Raw genomic sequence first — 16957 nt, 5'->3', positions numbered from 1 at the left:
CAAACACACCAGAAGAGGGCATCAGATCCCATTACAGATGGTTGTGACCCATCATGTGGTTGCTGGGATTTGAACTCAGGACCTCTGGAGGAGCAGTCAGTGCTCTTAACCCAGCCCCAATAACTGTAATTCTTAATTCTTTGTGGGATGTGTTTTTTCTTTTGAATTTGATTTGGCAATGATTTTACCATGTCTTTTTTTTTTTTTTACCTGCTTTTGGAGGCTCAATAAAAGACTGGGGCAAGAGAAAGGCTAGAGAGTGAGTGAGGGACGTATGAGGGAAGAATGAGAGAGAGAGCGAGTGAGAGAGCATGTGTGAACATGTAAAGAGCACGTGGAGAGCGAGCGGAGAGCGTGAGGTACATGAAATTGTGTGTGTGTGTGTGTGTGTGTGTGAGAGAGAGAGAGAGAGAGAGAGAGAGAGAGAGAGAACGAGAAGAGCATGTGGAGTGGAGAATGTGAGGTGTGTATGAAGATTCTCAGAGAGAAGAGAAAGTAACTTTAAGCCTTGAAAAATTGCCTGTCAGTTTGTACCCAGAGAGCAGTCTGTGTATATTTATTATGCGCCTTCCAGATATCCCTGCGCCTAGTTGAGATCCTGTGTTGAGGCTGGACCCCGACAGTCCTGGAACTCGATCTCTAGGCCAGGCTGGTTTGGAACTCAGGGAAGTCATGTGACAGAGATTCTGTGACTGGGGAGGGATCAGTCCCATGAAGACTTCACATAAATCCCTCTGAGACTCAGTATCTTTGCTAACCCCTCTCTTAACGTCTCCGGCACACCAACAGGGCTCAGTACGTGAATTTCTGGGGGATGAACCCCAGCAGCCTCCAAGGAGGCACAGCTGAGGCTCCTTGGACTCTGGCATAAGTGATGGGGAGGAGGAGATGGTCAATATCGAAAGTGACCAGAAGTAGCCAGAGCCACCGTCCCTCTACCTCTGTGACATCACACTGAGATCTCTTTTTTCCTCTCTCCTGGGCTGTGGCTTCTGTTGCTATGGCAATGAAATTCTGAGTCCTTAAGGGAGAGAGCAGCTAGAATGACGTCTCATCCCCTACCTGTGAGTATGGGAGTCACGTCCCACGTGTGCGTGTGCGTGCTCCAAAGTCAGTTGTCTTCCCTAGTTAATTAATCTCACCTCACTTTTTTCTTTTCTTTTCTTTTCTTTTCTTTTCGGAGCTGGGGACCGAACCCAGGGCCTTGCGCTTGCTAGGCAAGCGCTCTACCACTGAGCTAAATCCCCAACCCCACTCACCTCACTTTTTGAGACAAGGTCTCTTGCTCTACCTGGAGCCTGCCAATTTAGCTGGACCCCCTTGGTCAGTAAGCCCCAGGGACCCTCTTGTGGCTGCTGAAGTTATGTGCATGTGTGTGAACACAGATAAACTCTGCTTTTACTGAGACCTGAGAACTGAGTTCGAATCCATACACTTGCACAGCAAGCCCTTTCCCATTGAGCCATGTCCTCTGCCCTAGCCGTGCCTTTTTTTTTTTTAAGATTTATTTTATTCATTATATATAAGTATACCGTGGCTGTCTTCAGACACACCAGAAGAGGGCATCAGATCACGTTACAGATGGTTGTGAGCCACCATGTGGTTGCTGGGATTTGAACTCAGGACCTCAGAAGAGCAGTTCAGTGCTCTTAACCACTGAGCCATCTCTCCAGCCCTAGCCGTGCCTTTCTTAAAGGATGACGCTGTGACCCCTGTGAAGGAACCACAACAGCTGCCCGAGATCCCTCTTTCATGGTTCTTCCCGAGCCTGTTTGCTGCCTTCAATGTATCTCTGCTGGTGTTCTTGAGTGGCCTTTTCTTCGGATTTCCGTGAGTGTCCCGTGTCATCCGTTGGGTTTCTTATGCAAGACAGGAATTAAAGTCCAGAGGCAGGGGAATTGCAGGAAGGAGCACTAGAAGGCCTGGGGAACATCGATCTAGTTAGAGGGAAAGAAATGCGCAGGCGTAGAGTTCTGGAGCACTGGTGCATGGTGGGGGCAGATAAACGTATCTAGTGATGCTGCCGGCGGCGTTTGGTGGGGCCCCTGTGAGTCCGCCCCTCGCCTGGATTCTTAGAGCCGGTTTTAAGCTGGACAGGGTCTGGGGAGGAGCTCTGGGCTACTCCATCTCCAAACTGAAAGTGGCTCTGGTCTCAGTTGTAGGTGGCTGGTTCAGAACGGGGAGTGGGTCTTTCCCGCGGTCACAGGACCACTCTTCATCCTCACCTTCTTCAGTCTCGTCTCGCTCAATTTCTCAGACCCGGGTATCTTACATCGAGGTGAGGACTCAGCCCCCTTGGAAGGAGCTGGCACCCCACCTCCAGCCTCTCGCCTCAGGACTTCACCCTGAGGCAACGCTTTTCTGCCCTAACATCTCATTTTCCGAGCCACCGAGGTGTTGAAAACACAACAATACAAGAACCTTCCAGCTGCTTCAGAAGAGTGGGCTGTGCAGGCTGAGAGAGAAACCTGTAGGCTTGTCCAAACCATGCCGTTTACGCGCCCTCTTCACTACACAGAGCTCCAAGTGCTACTAACCTTTGAAAGGCAGAGTTCCCCACACAGGAGCATGCCCCGCCCATCCACCAGTACGGTCCCCCCTCTCTCCTCCCCCTCCCTGATGGTCAGCTTGCTCGGTAAGGTTAGGAATTCTCTGTCCAACTCTTCCTCATATCCCCTGTGCCCAGGACTGCTGAAGGGCTGCTGTAGGGCTGCCCAGAGCAGGAGTGTCAGGTCAGCGGCCTAACTCTCTCCCATGTCAGGCTCCGTCAGTGAGGATCCCAGGACCGTGCATGTGGTGCGAGTGAACCAAAGGGCTTTCCGCCTGGAATGGTGCCCAAAGTGCCTCTTCCATCGCCCGCCCCGTACCTACCACTGCCCATGGTGCAACATTTGTGTCGAGGTGAGTGTCCCCTCACTGCCTGTCACGTAGACCTGGCCAGAACCTGGAGCCTCATCCTGTGTGGGCGAGGGATCAGTGTAAGAATTTTCCATGATGAGTTGGAGAGATGGCTCAGTGGTTAAGAGCACTGACTGCTCTTCCAGAGGTCCTGAGTTCAATTCCCAGTAACCACATGGTGGCTCACAACCATCTCTAATGAGATCTGGTGCCCTCTTCTGGCCTGCAGTCACATATGCAGGCAGAATGCTGTACATAAAATAAATAAATAAATCTTAAAAAAAAAAAAAGTTTTGGGGCTGGGGATTTAGCTCAGTGGTAGAGCGCTTACCTAGGAAGCGCAAGGCCCTGGGTTCGATCCCCAGCTCCGAAAAAAAGAACCAAAAAAAAAAAAAAGTTTTCCATGACGTCCACTTGTTCTTGGTCCCTCACACAGGTCACTGCCATTGTGCCTGCGTCTGTTCGGGAAGGGTGGCACGTTAGTGCAGGCACTGTCATGTTCTGCTCCTGGGGAACTGGGCAGGGAGGACAGTCTCCTGATTTGCTGACGTGGGCTATCTAAACCCATTGGCTATAGGCTCGGTCTGGGGACTTTTCCTGCCCTCCTTTGGAAGTTTAGGTTCGGGGGTGGGTGTCTCAGTTTATACAAGCTTGGACTAGCGGACCAGTTTACAAATGTGTGGAGGGACGCTGTCTGGGCAAGGTTAAGAGTGAGTGACCCAAAGGACCGAGTTGTTTGGGGCCCTGGAAGCTGGGCAGAAGGATGGGTCCCGGAGGCCTGCTTCTTTCTCTCCTGTAACAGGACTTTGACCACCATTGCAAATGGGTCAACAACTGCATCGGTCACCGCAACTTCCGCCTCTTCGTGCTGCTGATCCTGTTCCTCTGTCTCTACTCTGGAGCCCTGCTGGTCACCTGCCTGATGTTCCTAATTCACACGAGCCATCTGCCCTTCTCCCTGGACAAGGCGATGGCGTATCTACTCACGCGCGCGAGGAGCAGTGGGGAGGGGTTGAGGGAGGTGAGAGATAAGGTCTCAGAGGGTGGAGTCAGTGATGGATGAAGCTAGCTGAGGAAGCCACTTCAGAGGCTCAGTATGGGCCAATGAAAGTGGGGAATGGGCGGAGGAGGGGAGGGAGAGAAAAGAACCTAGTAGGGCCATAGAATAATGAAGGCCTAAAAGGGACAAGCAGAGCAACAGCATGGTGGGATAGAGTGGGTGAGCGGGAGTAGTGGTGGAGGTGGAGGTGGAATGCCCTAGATCGGGCGTGGCTCCTTAGCTGGTGAGCATCCTGGTGGCTGTGCCCGCTGCGGGCTTCCTGATTCCACTCTTCCTGCTGATGCTGATCCAGGCCCTATCTGTGAGCAGGGCGGAGCGCTCCTACGAGAGCAAGGTATGTGGGGCCGAGCGTGGACGTCCAGATGTCTGACTGTGGGAAGCATCCTGAGCCCTCAGGAACTGATTTTCCATTGCCTTTGGCTCCTGAGGGTAGGGCCTTGGGGACTCACTCTAAGTGGCAGCTCGGACCACAGCGCCACCTGCTGGAGTCCGGTGGTCGCTCTCCATCCCGGGTGCGCCGCTGTATGTTCTAGGCTGCCTGCCTGTGAGGGTCTGGTATAGCGGAAGGCTACATCCTGCATTTATCTGACAACACCCTGGACCACATTAAGAATTGTCAGTCTAGAGCTCCGTAGTTTGGACTAAGAGAAGGATCTAGGAGTTAAGCAGGCCCGCTACGCCATTCTGCATCCTGAAGTGATTTCAAAGGGACAGAAGACAGAGGATTGAATGTTGCCAGCTTTGCAGAAAAGAACCAGGGAGCTAGAAAACAGAACCTTTTCCCTTCCAGTACTGGGGATTGAACCCAGGGTCTGGAAAATGCCAGGTAAATGATTTACTACTCAGCTGTATCCCAAGTCCCCTTCCCCTCCTAAAAAAAAAAAAAAAAAAAAAAAAAAAAAAAAAAAAAAAAGACAGTCTCAGGTAAGCCTTGAACTTTCGATCTTGCTGGCTGCTGGAGTTAATAGCTTCGAGTCCGGCTTGAAAGAATGTTAAGAGAGTGGGGAAACAGCTCTGATTCAAGCGCTGGCAATTGGGCAAACCCCCCCCCCAGCCGGTCACATTAAAGTAGGCTGTGAAATCAAGTGTGGGACAGTCTTGGAGCAGTAGAAACCCCGGAGTGATCGTAGGGGTATCTGAAAATAGTATGACGTTATTCTAGAAGTTTCTTTCATGGCCTTCTGTAGTGGGTTTGTCTTCCTATTACAGCCCCCGGTAATGGTGGTTTGTTTTCCACTCAGGTTTTTTGTTTTTTAAAAAATCTTTCAAAATCCCACCCAAATGAAATCATTTTCTGCCTTGGCTTGCTTACCACAGCACACCCGAGTTTCGCTTGTGCCGTTCTCGTCTGTGTAGCGTTGCATTGTACTGTAGGATGCTCTACAGATTATCTGTGCACCAACGGAAGGATTTTCCCGTCATTTCTAGTTTGGGATAATTAGAAAATGAACTCCAAACATTGGTGTCCAGAACTTAAGCTTTCCTGTTGGGTAAGTTCTTAGGAGTGGCACTGCTGGGTCATTTGGCAGCTGTGTTTCATTTTATAACAAACTACCTCACAGCCAACCCCTTAACTGAGAATGGGGTCCCCAATGGAGGAGTTAGAGAAAGGACTGAAGGAGCTGAAGGGGTTTGCAACCCCCTAAAAACAACAGCAATATCAACCAACCAGATACTTCAGAGCTCCCAGGGACTAAACCACCAACCAAAGAGTGCACATGGGGACCCATGGCTCCAGTCACATATGTAGTCGAGGATAGCCTTGTTGGGCACCAATGGGAGGAGAGGCCCTGGGTCCTGTGAAGGCTCCATGCCCCAGTGTAGGAGAATGTCAGGGCGGGGAGATGGGAGGGAGTGGGTGGGTGGGTGAGGGAGAACCCTCATAGAAACAGCGGGAGGGGCGGATGGGATAGCAGGTTTCTGGAGGTAAAACCAGGAAAGGGGATGACATTTAAAATGTAAGTAAAAATATATCCAATAAGAGAAAAAACAAAAGGCAAACAAACAAACAAACCCCAAACTACCAGGCTGTCTTCCAAACCAAACTTTGCATTCGTACAGTGATATATGAGAATTCCAGTTGCTCTGCCTCTTTGCCAACACTTGAGACTGTTGGAAGTTTGTTTTAGCCCATCTTGTAAATGTGTGGTGGTGGCATCCTGTAGCTGTAATTTGTGTTTTCCTCATGAGGGTGGTGCCAAGCAGTACATCTTTGATGTAATATATGCTCCAAAATACTTTGTCCATTTAAAAATTGGATTATTGTCTTTATGTGTTTCATGAATACTGTGTATTCTGGGTTCAGATATGTGTTTTTATAATATTTTGTTGAAATCCATAGTTTGTTATTTTGTTTTCTTTTCAGCGTGTTCCATTTCAAATAGAATTTTTTTTTCTTTTTTTCGGAGCTGGGGACCGAACCCAGGGCCTTGCGCTTGCTAGGCAAGCACTCTACCACTGAGCTAAATCCCCAACCCCTCAAATAGAATTTTTAATTGTGCTTGTGTACATGTCCATGTGTGCATGAGCATGGTGTATGTGGTATGTGTGCTTGTGTGTGTGCACCCCAAATATGGATCATGTGCGTTTGGTGTGGTCGCTAAGAAATCTTTGCAAACCCAAGATTGCAAAATTTCATTCATGTGTCTTTCTTTCCTTCTTTCTTTCTTTCCTTCTTTCTTTCTTTCTTTCTTTCTTTCTTTCTTTCTTTCTTTCTTTCTTTCAGATTTACTTATTTATTATATGTAAGTACACTTTCGCTGTCTTCAGACACACCAGAAGAGGGCATCAGATCTCATTACAGATGGTTGTGAGTCACCATGTGGTTGCTGGGATTTGAACTCAAGATCTCTGGAAAAGCAGTCAGTGCTCTTAACCACTGAGCCATCTCTCCAAGCCTTCATGTGCTTTTCCTACTGAAATTTTGTGGGCTTAGATTCTACCGTTAGATTGATGATTTCTTTGGGGCTAAGTTCTGTATGTGGTAAAGGCTTGCTTTGTTTTTAATTTTATGTGTCCTAGTGTTTGCCTGGATGTATGTCTGTTTATCACGTGTATGCCTGTGGAGTCCAAAAGAGGGCGCCAGATCCCCTGCATCTGGAGTTTCATTGTGAGTCTCCATAGGGGGACTGAACCCAGGTCCTCTGCCAGAGCAGACAATGCTATCAGGGGACTGGACTGACGTTCCAGTCCCCAAGGTCTGCTGTTTGCATACCTGCACCACTTGCTGGAAAGGATTCCTTCCTGCATTATCTTTGTATGTTTATTTAAAAACAGAACTGATGGGGTTGGGGATTTGGCTCAGTGGTAGAGCGCTTACCTAGGAAGCGCAAGGTACTGGGTTCGGTCCCCAGCCCCAGGGGGGGAAAAAAAAATAAAAGCAGAACTGGCCAGAGAGATGTGGTTTATTTCTCAATAGCACACTTCTGCCCACCCTGTACTGTCTTGGTTAGTGTTGCTTTATACTTTGGAAACAGCATATGATGAGTTCTCTAACTGCTCCTTGGCTTTTTGGTCCTTGAAGGGAACGTTGAGAATCAACTTGTCACTGTCTACAAATCTGCTGGGGTTCTCCTCAGAGTTCAGTTGACTGATGGAGCAGACTAGGGCTAGCCAGTATTTTCAGATGACCACTTTTGGGGATTGGCGGGTATGGTTTATTTAAGTTTTCGGTTTTTGTTATCTTTTGTCATTACTTTGTAGCATATGGGTTCTGTACCCATTTCATCAGATGGTAACTTGACTAATGGTTGTTTTAGGGAAACGAGAGAGAGAGAGAGAGAGAGAGAGAGAGAGAGAGAGAGAGAGAGAGCGCATTCTCTACCCATCACTCATGTCTCAGGCATCACCCACCCAGTTTTGGCTGCCCTCTCACCTTTGCCGCCTCTGCTGAGCCCTTCCTTACGACCCAGTACTCACTATGCTTCCTCTCTCTGCTGTCAGTCCCTCATCTCAGGCTCTGCCGGACAGCAGTCTTTCCTCTAACGCCCTCCAGTTCTAGCCCCACCTCAGCCCCAGATCATTGCTTGGGATCTCCAACTTAGGGACTTAAGTGTAGTCTGTACTTCAGGCTTCACCAGAGGGCTCTCTTCTCTTTCTGGCTGGATCCAGTTCATACTGATCACATACCCTAGTTCTCATTCTCTCTAAACCGCCATTCCCAGGCTGAAGCTCCTTTTGGATCCCTTGCTTGGTGTCTTATAACAAGGACTCTGTAGATAGACCACATTGGATCACGACCCTACAACACACCTGCAGTGAGGCCTGGGGATGTTACTTGGCCACCGGAAGTGGCCTGTGTAAGACCTTACATAGTAGCTTGCACGCTGAGAGCCCCCCGCCCCCGTCTGTTATTTTTATTATCATCGGGTTTTCTATACCCCTCTTGTCTTATAATCAAAGCATGGCTCTTAGGTAATGTCATAAGCCTCCACTCCACCTCCTGAAACCTCCCCTGGGTGCCCTTTCCTGATGGTTGTGGCTGCGTCTTCACATGGGAGCTACTTCAGCCCTAGACCATCCTCCGCACCACAGCGATCTTCCTCTCAGAGAGCGCCCCCTGCTCTGCACGCTATGAATTACACGCAACAGCACTTTCGGCTATGGCTCCTCGGGCGGCAGCCATGTTGCCTGGCAGGCCAAGGGACTTGCTTTTCTGGATTGAGTCCCTTTCTCTGTGCTGCCCTGGTCACTCTCCTCAACGTTCAGGACACTGTCTCACAGCTGCTCGCATAACAGAGAAAGCTAAGTCAGCAGCTGTGGTGCTCACAGTGTGCCCACAATGCCCACTGCAGTGCCTGGAACATTTTGAGACCCAGAACTATCTAGATCTGGGGCTTTGGCTCAGGGTTGAGCACATACACGACTTAAAGAGAGCACAGGGCCCTGGCATTACTTCCAAGTACTGGAAAAATCTAACAAACCAACGATTCAGCATAATGGTGGAAAAGGAAAGAGAGGGAGAGGAGGAGGGGGAAGGGCAGAAGAGGGAGGAGAAGGGGGAGGAAAGGGAGAGAGGGAGAGGGAGAGAGAGGGAGAGGGAGAGGGGGAGAGAGGGAGAGAGGGAGAGAGGGAGAGAGGGAGAGAGGGAGAGAGGGAGAGAGGGAGAGAGGGAGAGAGGGAGAGAGGGAGAGAGCTCACACAGTTAGGCAGAGAACAGAACAAGATGCCGCTTTGTTCAGTCCTGGAGAGTGTGTAGACATTTGAGACACAGAATTGGAGCTGGAGCGTCAAGTCTGGAGCCACTGAGAGGCTCTGGGAGCACCTCAGAGCTCCTGGATTCTCTGTGTCTGAGAGGGCATGCCCCTGCGGTAAACATACTCAGATGGACTGATCGGGTCTTACGAACTAGGCATTTGTGTATCATAGAAATCAACATTTTTCTATACATCATATACATCTAGCTGATTGTTTCCCATGTAACTTAAAAGTCCGTCAATCGTATCAAATCTTTCTAACCAGAATTCCTAGGGAGCTACCTGCTTCTCTAAATTGCTGCACACAGCTTGAAGGAGGTGGACCTTTTCATCGAGTGATGGTTGGTACAGCTTTTGGGCAGGTTATCGCAGGACAGTCCTGATGGGGCCTGCGAAATTTCTGTCTGGCGGTGTATTGAAGATCAGACTTGGTGAGAGGAGCATGGGGCACAGGCCATTTGGGAGCAGAGACGATGTTGGGTCATTTTTCATTGTGACTAAAGCTCCTTAAGTTGGGGTGAGGCTTGACCTGCAAGGGGAGGGGAGTGTCTCAGGTTGAGTGGGAAGGAACAGTGGAGAGGGGAGAGGGGATCCTGGCTAAGAGTGTCCAGGAGGCTGGGTGGTGCTGGGGCAGGCCTTTCATCCCAACACTCGAAAAGCAGAAGCCGGCAGATCTCTGTGAGTTTAAGGTCAGCCTGGTCTGCAAAGTGAGTTCCAGGACAACAAGGCTGTTACACAGAGAAGGCCTATCTTAAAGTGTCCCAGGAATCCGGGGCACAGTGGCGTACTCTTTAACGACAGCATGGGGGATCACTGCAAGTTTAAGGCTAGCCTGGGCAACAAAAGTGAGTTCTAGGGGATTTGGGCTACAGAGTGAGACAAAAAAGCAAAAAGGAAGCGGTCAAGGGAGGGCTTGGACTTTAAACCTGACTTCATCATGCCGTCACATTGGGACAGGTTTTCCCAGGCCATGTGACTCTGGCTGGGAAAATGTGATTCAAATCACTACAGACATCACTCCTGACCTTTCAGATGGCGAAAGTCAATGAAGACAAACATCCAGAAAGCAAAAATGAGTGGCGGAGGGATTTAGCTCAGTGGTAGAGCACTTGCCTAGCAAGTGTAAAGCCCTGGGTTCGGTCCCAAGGATGCACCACAGGGGCGTACAAGTGACGGGAGCCCCGAGAAGGCAAGAGAGGAGAGAGACAGGCACAGTGTCAACACCAGCCCTGGCAGAGCTGCTCAGAATCGGGGTGCTTCTCTGGGGAACCCAGGAAAGCTTGCTCCAGCTTCCTTCCCTTTCTCTGCAGATCCGCAGCAGCTGGGCCGGAGCTGCCCGGCTGAAGGCTTGTTGCTGCTGAGACCCACCGGCCAGTTCTGACATTCTCTTCCCCTCCCTACCCTTCCAGTGCAGGGACCATGAGGAATACAACCCCTTTGACCAGGGCTTTGCCAAGAACTGGTATCTAACAATGTGTGCACCACTGGGTCCCAAGTGAGTTGGGAAGCCAGACATCTGAACGGTGGACCCCAGAGCTAGTTAAGTGTCCTCATATCCCAGCTCCCAGACTTTGCATTGTTCAGGACCCCTTCCCCTCCCCCCAGTCCCCTGGGACCACTGGGGGACCTTTCTGTTGATTTTTGCCTCAAGACAAAAGATTGAGAGGGTGAGGGAGCTGCAGCCAGAAGAGCCAGAGCCAGGGCTGCCCCATGGAATGTATCCCCAGAGTGAGAGGGAAGATGGACTCCTGACTAAGAAAGGCATTGACTCCTTGTACCTGGCCCATTGCTTCTTCAGTTACATGTCTGAAGTTGTCTGTCTGCAAAGACCGGTGGGGACAGAACGAATCCAGGAGAAGACTAAACACCCACCACCGTGTCCTCCCAAACCTTGTGGCCCAGGTCATCCTGGGCCACAGATCCAACCTCGGCACACACGAGGGAAGGGACCCCCAGGGAGTGGCGAGGCTGCAGCTCTCCAGGAGATGAGAAGCCTACCTGCATCTGTGGAAAAGTCCCCAGGAGGTGCGTGCGGCTGGCCCTGAAGCTGGGGTGCTCAGAGCTTGGTGGAGGAGAGCTTAAATCTGGAGAAACCTTGAAAGGAAGTGGCTCTAGAATACTCTCAGGCACCCCTCACAAAATGGAGAAAAGACCTCATCCCTAACTTGGCTTGGGCCCTGGGCCAGTCACTAGGTCTGAACGAGTTTCCTCAGCTGTTAATGCGGACAGAGATTAGCCTACGATTTATACTGTTTTTGAAGAATGATCCTCCATTTAGGCGAAAAATTTACATACAGTTCAATGTCATTGAAATACATGGTAGTGGAACATAAGGTATTCATTGGGAGCGAATTTCCCTTCCAACCCTGAGACCTTTGAGGTGCTGGTCACCGCTTGGCTGAAATAAGGAGGGGTTGGGGGTGGGGTGGAGCTGGATCTGGGAAGGCTGGAGGAAGCCTGAATGTGCTTACTCTGTGTTTAGGTCCACGCCAACCCATGGCTGAATCTGCTGATGAGGCTCACCCCGGTACTCACAGAGCCAGGACCACCTGAACTTGCGCCTCCGAGTTTGAATCCGAGTGGTCCACTTGGGCCCAGCCCCTGTTTCACTGGTGGGAGCACTGACACCCACCAATCCTCATTAAATATTGATTGACGGTTTCTGATAAAGGTGTCAGGCCTGTGGAAGGAACGAGAAGACAAAGATCTCCAAGCACGGGTGAGCCAGGGTTCCTGGAAATCCAGATTCAGGGTTTATCATTGCCTGGTTCCGTGACCTTGGGCGGGACACGAGGTTCTCTCTTACTATAGACGGACAGTATTCAGTGCATTCTTTCTGATAGGGCTGATGATGAGAGAGGAAAAACCATCAGCCATGTCTGCACTGGGGAAGAACAAGGTCTCCGCCCTGCAGTACCTCTATCTGGCTGAAGAGGGCGCCCACTGCCCGGGGAACGCGCGAGACGCGCTCGGCCCTTTGCACTGTGGCAAGGAACCCTGTTGAGTTGGAAGGCCATCAGGATAGTGTGGGTACCATTCCAGCGGCCACTCTGGATAAAGATGGGGTGGGTGATCAGCCTCATGCTAGGCCTGTATCTATTTTTGATGTACTCCCATACTCCAACCTGTCCCCGGTACGATCCAAGGTCTTGTGGGTCGTTAGGCTCCTGGAGGTGCTTGGAGGAGCACATTAATCTCTGGCCTTATTAGTGGCCACGGCGTGTGGCCTTGTGTAGTACAGTCATCTCTCCAGCTCTTTAGAAAATAAAGCCAAGCCGCAAGTCAGATTTATTTCCTTATCAACCCTGTCTCCAGCCTCCAGGCCCCAGCCCCACTCACTTGTCCTTAGAGGCCCAGGCCCCTTCTGGTCAAATCTGTTAAATCTATGTGCTCTGAGTTACTGGGTAGCTCATTTTTCAACACCAGGAGCTTCTTTAGAGAGGGCTTGGGGCTTTTCTCCAGTTTTACCCTTGCTCAACTTTTCTAGGGGGAGTTTTGGATATATTTCATTGGTGTAGGAAAAGTCAGCCCAGGCCTGGTGAGGTGTCTGTCTCAGGACTTTAATTCCAGCACTCAGGAGGCAGAGGAAGAAGGACTTCCGTAAGTTCAAGGCCAGTCTGATCTACAGAGAGTTTGAGAACAGCCAGGGTTATATAGACCCTGTCTCAAACAAACAAACAAACAAACACCCCCAAACAAACAAACAAACAAAATAAAACAGCCCAGCTTGGCCCTTCAGATGATTCTGGGGAGCACATCTTGGTTATTTTGGGAGCACATTTAACTGTAGGGCTAAAGTAACTGCATTACTGCTTGTCAGCAAGGGCAGGAATAGCATGTTTGAGCCCAGATGTGAATCTCCGGTGTGTGCAGAAGGGAACATCCCAACTTCGGGAAAATGGCAAGAATGGGGCTGTCAGGGGGCTTCCTCTTCTCCCAAAGGAGAGATTCCCAGGAAACCTGGGCCTGGATCAGAGGAATAGAGGGGTTCAGGAGCCTGTGCCAAGGCTTGAACTAAATCCTGCAACTTCCTGGCTTGGGAGAGGTACCTGGGCCCCTGGGGGCTTTAGGGAGGGTGGCTGTCTTCAGCCCCACCCGGCTTGGGACTGTACTTATTGGTTCCTAGCTCCAGATTTACAGGGGACTCACACGGCTTCAGGCAAGGGACCTTCAAAGGCTGGAGCACGTTATCTTCCCTGACTCTAAGTGAGGCCTTAAGACAGGGATGTAATTTTCTTCCGATTCTCAAGAGGCCCTGACTTCTTCAAAGTCAGTCACTCGACCCTGGGGTAAAGATTCTAGGTTTCTCTGTTCTTTCCAATTGAGAATTTCTACAGCGCTAGGAGGGGCCTGGCCCTTCTCTGATAGCCCTTTGTCCTCCCCTAGACCTCAGGCTGGAAGGGCTTCAGTTGCTCTGTTCCCACCTTCTCTGCCGTCCCTGCTCCTCCTTTTTGCAGAACTTGCCTTCACTTCTCAGACTTACCCCACCCAGTCTTTGGCTGACAGATAAGGTGAGAGCTCTTATCAGAGCCCCAGGAAGGGGCCTGCTTTCATATGCCCAGAAAGCCCTGCCACCCTCAGAGTAAGGGCCAAAGCCAAGAATGACCATGTGCCAAGCTGTAGCTGGAGCCCCTCTGGAGGATCCCAGCCAGCTAGCTCCTCGAGCCAAAATTATCTCCAGGGTCATCCACATGGCCTTCTGGGAGGTCGAGACGTATAGGGTAGGACAAGTTTCCCGTGACTGACTGGCCCTGCTGCCAACTAGTATGCTTGACAGAAGTCACTTTGCTCAGGCCAGCAGTCCTCAGGGAGTCTTTACCTCACAGAGTCACAGGCTTTGTCTTTCATAGATGAGGCTGAGACCTTTCATCCTACCACCATCAGCCTCAGACAGGGTTTGGGGGCTAGTGAAGGAAGTGGCTGACAAGAGAACCTCATGGCTGAAATGGCAGCCTGGCTGGTTCCTACTCTCAGCTGCTCCAGCAGGGAAGCCTCCACAGGAGCTGCAGAGCTCAGCTCTCTTGCCCCAGGTCCAGATAAGCTATTGAATGTCATCAGCCCTTGGTCCGGGCTGGCGAGCCGATAAGGAGACTGCTGAAGCCCTCTCCATCCTGGGGCACCAGATAATGGTCCCTACTGCCTCTGGCTCACCCGCCCTGCTCGGCCCTAACCACTCCACCCAAGGTGGGGCTGTGGTGGCTAAGGGTGGGGCAAGGCAGGGATGATGGGGCAGAGGAGACTACTACAGAGACAGTCAGAGCCAGGCTCCTCATATCTCATGGGGCACAGGTTCTTTGCTGGTCACCCTCATGGGCACCTGGGTCTCGGTGTCAGGCCCCTAGGAGACCTCCATCTGGGGATTGTGTGTCTTTAGTGCTTAGCAAGCAGATGCAGCCCAGGGATGAAGCCCTGTTCCCACTGCCTTGTGCAGCCTGTACTAAGTCACTCGTAATGTTTCCTTTTATTTTCCATCGGCCGGCTAAGTTGCTATTCTAGTTTTAGAGACAAGAAAAACAACTTTCAACAAAGCAGTAACTTCCCCTGGCAATGCTAAGTGGGAGAGCCAAAACCTGCCAGGCCCTTTCCCATGACACCTCCTTCAGTGTGAAGACTCTCGGCTTCTCTAGGAAGCAAGATGAGCTGACACAAGTCGCAACATTGTCACAGGCATTGAGCAGGCAGAGCCAGACTCCAGCACTGGCCAGAGACTGCTTCAATCAATGGTGGGCATCACTGAGAGTGGCCCAAGGGCTGCATGAGGCGGGCTTTGTTTGACCTGCTTAGGGCTTCATAACTGTAATGTTGGAGTCCACTTCGGCCCTTTTCAGAGTTGGATCCTTTGGGGCTGAGCAGGGATGGGGGAAAGGTGGTTTTTCAAGGGGAAGCTTGTTTTACAGAAAGTCAACCCCTGGGATGTCAATCACCCAAAGGGACTGGAGTGTAGATTTAGGTATAAAAGCTGGGACTCCCCTGAGGAGCAGTAGCGTGGCCTTAGGGCCATGGCTGTGCACTTCAGTTAAGCAATCGGCTTCTGCTTAGCTTCTGTGTTCATGGTGCCTCAGGCTGAAGGAAGTCAAAAGCCACTTGTTGTTCCTGGCTCCTGTTTCTCTGTGTCCTGGCCTCCATCTTCAGCCTCACCTCCTCTCACCTCTCCAGTCCCTCGTCCTTCCTCTTCCTTCCTCTTCATTCCGCCCTCTTACCTGTCACATTCTTCTCGCTGCCCTCCCCGTTCTCCATCCCTTTGACTCTCCCTCCTCCCCTGACTTTTCCTGGATGAAAACTTCCAGGAACGCAAAGTCAATGGAGGACTTTCAAGTAAAAAACACCTAATTGCGATTCCTGGAAGCCGTAGGATCTGGGTACAGCGCAGGAGGGCTGGAGGCCGCCTTTGTACAGGGAGTCTTTGTCTGCTTCTGCCCGGGGGACTTCTGCAGCCCAGCCAGGCACCCATTGCTGACCGCTTTCCGACTGAGGCAGCTTTATTTTTCTATGGAAATGAGCGATTCCAAACTGTTGGGGGCGGGGACCCTACGATCTATCTAACCCCTTCCCTTATTCTTCAGGGAGAAGGGAACGGAGGATGAGGGAACCAGGGAGGGCCTCTTTTGGCGTCACACAGCTCAGGAAAGGCCAGCCTTGGCTGTCTCCGGGTGTCTGCCTTGTGCCCTTTCAGAGGAGCCCGGCCAGGTCCTGGCCTGTAAAACAGGAAGGGTCTAGAGACGTAGAGGCTTGGCACCAGGATCCTAAGGTCGACAACAGTAGCTGCAGTCACTTTGCCGTTCTGTGGGCCAGGCGTTGCGTTAAATGCTCTGCTTGCTCGTTTAATCCTCCAGCAAGCACAAGAAGCACTGCTAGTACCTCTGTGGATGTAGCCCTGGTTAGCCTTCTGTCTAAGCTCCACCCACAGTTACTTGGCAACAGCCCAGTATGCTCCTCCCCACAGTTACCTGGCAACAGCCAGGTATACCTGACACTATAAAAGGGGCCGCTTGCCCCCTCCTCACTCTCTTGTTCTCTTTTGCTCTCTTGCTCCTGCTTCCTCTTGCTCTCCCCTCCCCCCATTCCGTCCTCCCACCTTCTCTCCACGCGCTCTTACTTCTCCTCCCCCCCTCCCCAAATTTCCCTCCCCATCCCCTGAATAAACTCTATTCTATACTATACACTCGGTCATGTGGCCGGTCCCTCAGGGGAAAGGGATGCCTCAGCATGTATCCACAGGCACCCCCTTCCCCCATACTTCACCACACCTCCATAGAACACATCCCCCCTCTCTTTATATTTTTATAAACACATCAGACCTGACAGTCCCCAGGCCTACAGGAACAGGACTCCTGCCCTGGAATTCCTCCTTAAACTTTTAAGTGTTAGAGCTCAACCCCAGATTTTCATGTATCCAAGGCACGCACCCACCACGAAGGCACCATTTAAAAAATTGAGACCAGGTCTCATCGAGTCACTCAGGCTGGTCATGAACTCAGTTTGAAGCCCAACCAGGCCTTGAACCTGTGAGGCTCCTGTTATAGCCCCCAAGCAGATGGACTCAGACTTGTGCCACCACGTCTCGTACACCTAGGATTCTGGCTCAATGAACAAGATTCTGGTCTGATCTCAATGCTGCAATGGCCAGCCCATTAGGATCCTTTACCTGAACAGAGTCATGCTAGAGCTCGGCCACCCCCAGCAGCAATGGAGAACTCCCCCAGCCCACTAGTTTCTAGATCTCCCTTCATAAGCCTTGGGGAAACATAAAGAGATGCCCTCCTGCTGGCCCCTTCCTTGCCAATGCTGTGCAGACAGCGAGAGC

The 16957-nt window shown here is 51.0% G+C and overlaps 1 protein-coding gene across 7 annotated transcripts; it reads left to right on the top strand.

The window, feature by feature from the left end:
- The first annotated feature begins 616 nt into the window (after positions 1–616).
- Positions 617–11823, top strand: Zdhhc19 (zinc finger DHHC-type palmitoyltransferase 19). 7 transcript variants are annotated; one of them, XM_006248447.5, is made up of 9 exons: positions 617–1064; positions 1697–1830; positions 2163–2278; positions 2762–2901; positions 3701–3873; positions 4187–4292; positions 10563–10648; positions 10952–11178; positions 11636–11823. In XM_006248447.5, exons 1-9 carry the CDS (start codon positions 1044–1046, stop codon positions 11704–11706), a joined length of 1074 nt encoding a protein of 357 aa, XP_006248509.1. In that variant the 5' UTR covers positions 617–1043; the 3' UTR covers positions 11707–11823. The 7 variants fall into 7 exon arrangements, 6 of the variants coding, with proteins under 6 accessions (XP_006248509.1, XP_038944044.1, XP_063126445.1 ...); NM_001039259.2 differs by having other exon boundaries at positions 714–1064; positions 2157–2278; positions 11636–11819; XM_063270376.1 differs by having other exon boundaries at positions 968–1064; positions 1674–1830; positions 2157–2278.
- The last annotated feature ends 5134 nt before the right edge of the window (positions 11824–16957 follow it).

This window comes from Rattus norvegicus, chromosome 11 (assembly GCF_036323735.1).
Source record: "Rattus norvegicus strain BN/NHsdMcwi chromosome 11, GRCr8, whole genome shotgun sequence".
Classification (NCBI taxonomy): domain Eukaryota; kingdom Metazoa; phylum Chordata; class Mammalia; order Rodentia; family Muridae; genus Rattus; species Rattus norvegicus.
Note: the sequence above shows the minus strand (reverse complement) of the source record. Positions and strands in the feature narration are given on the sequence as shown.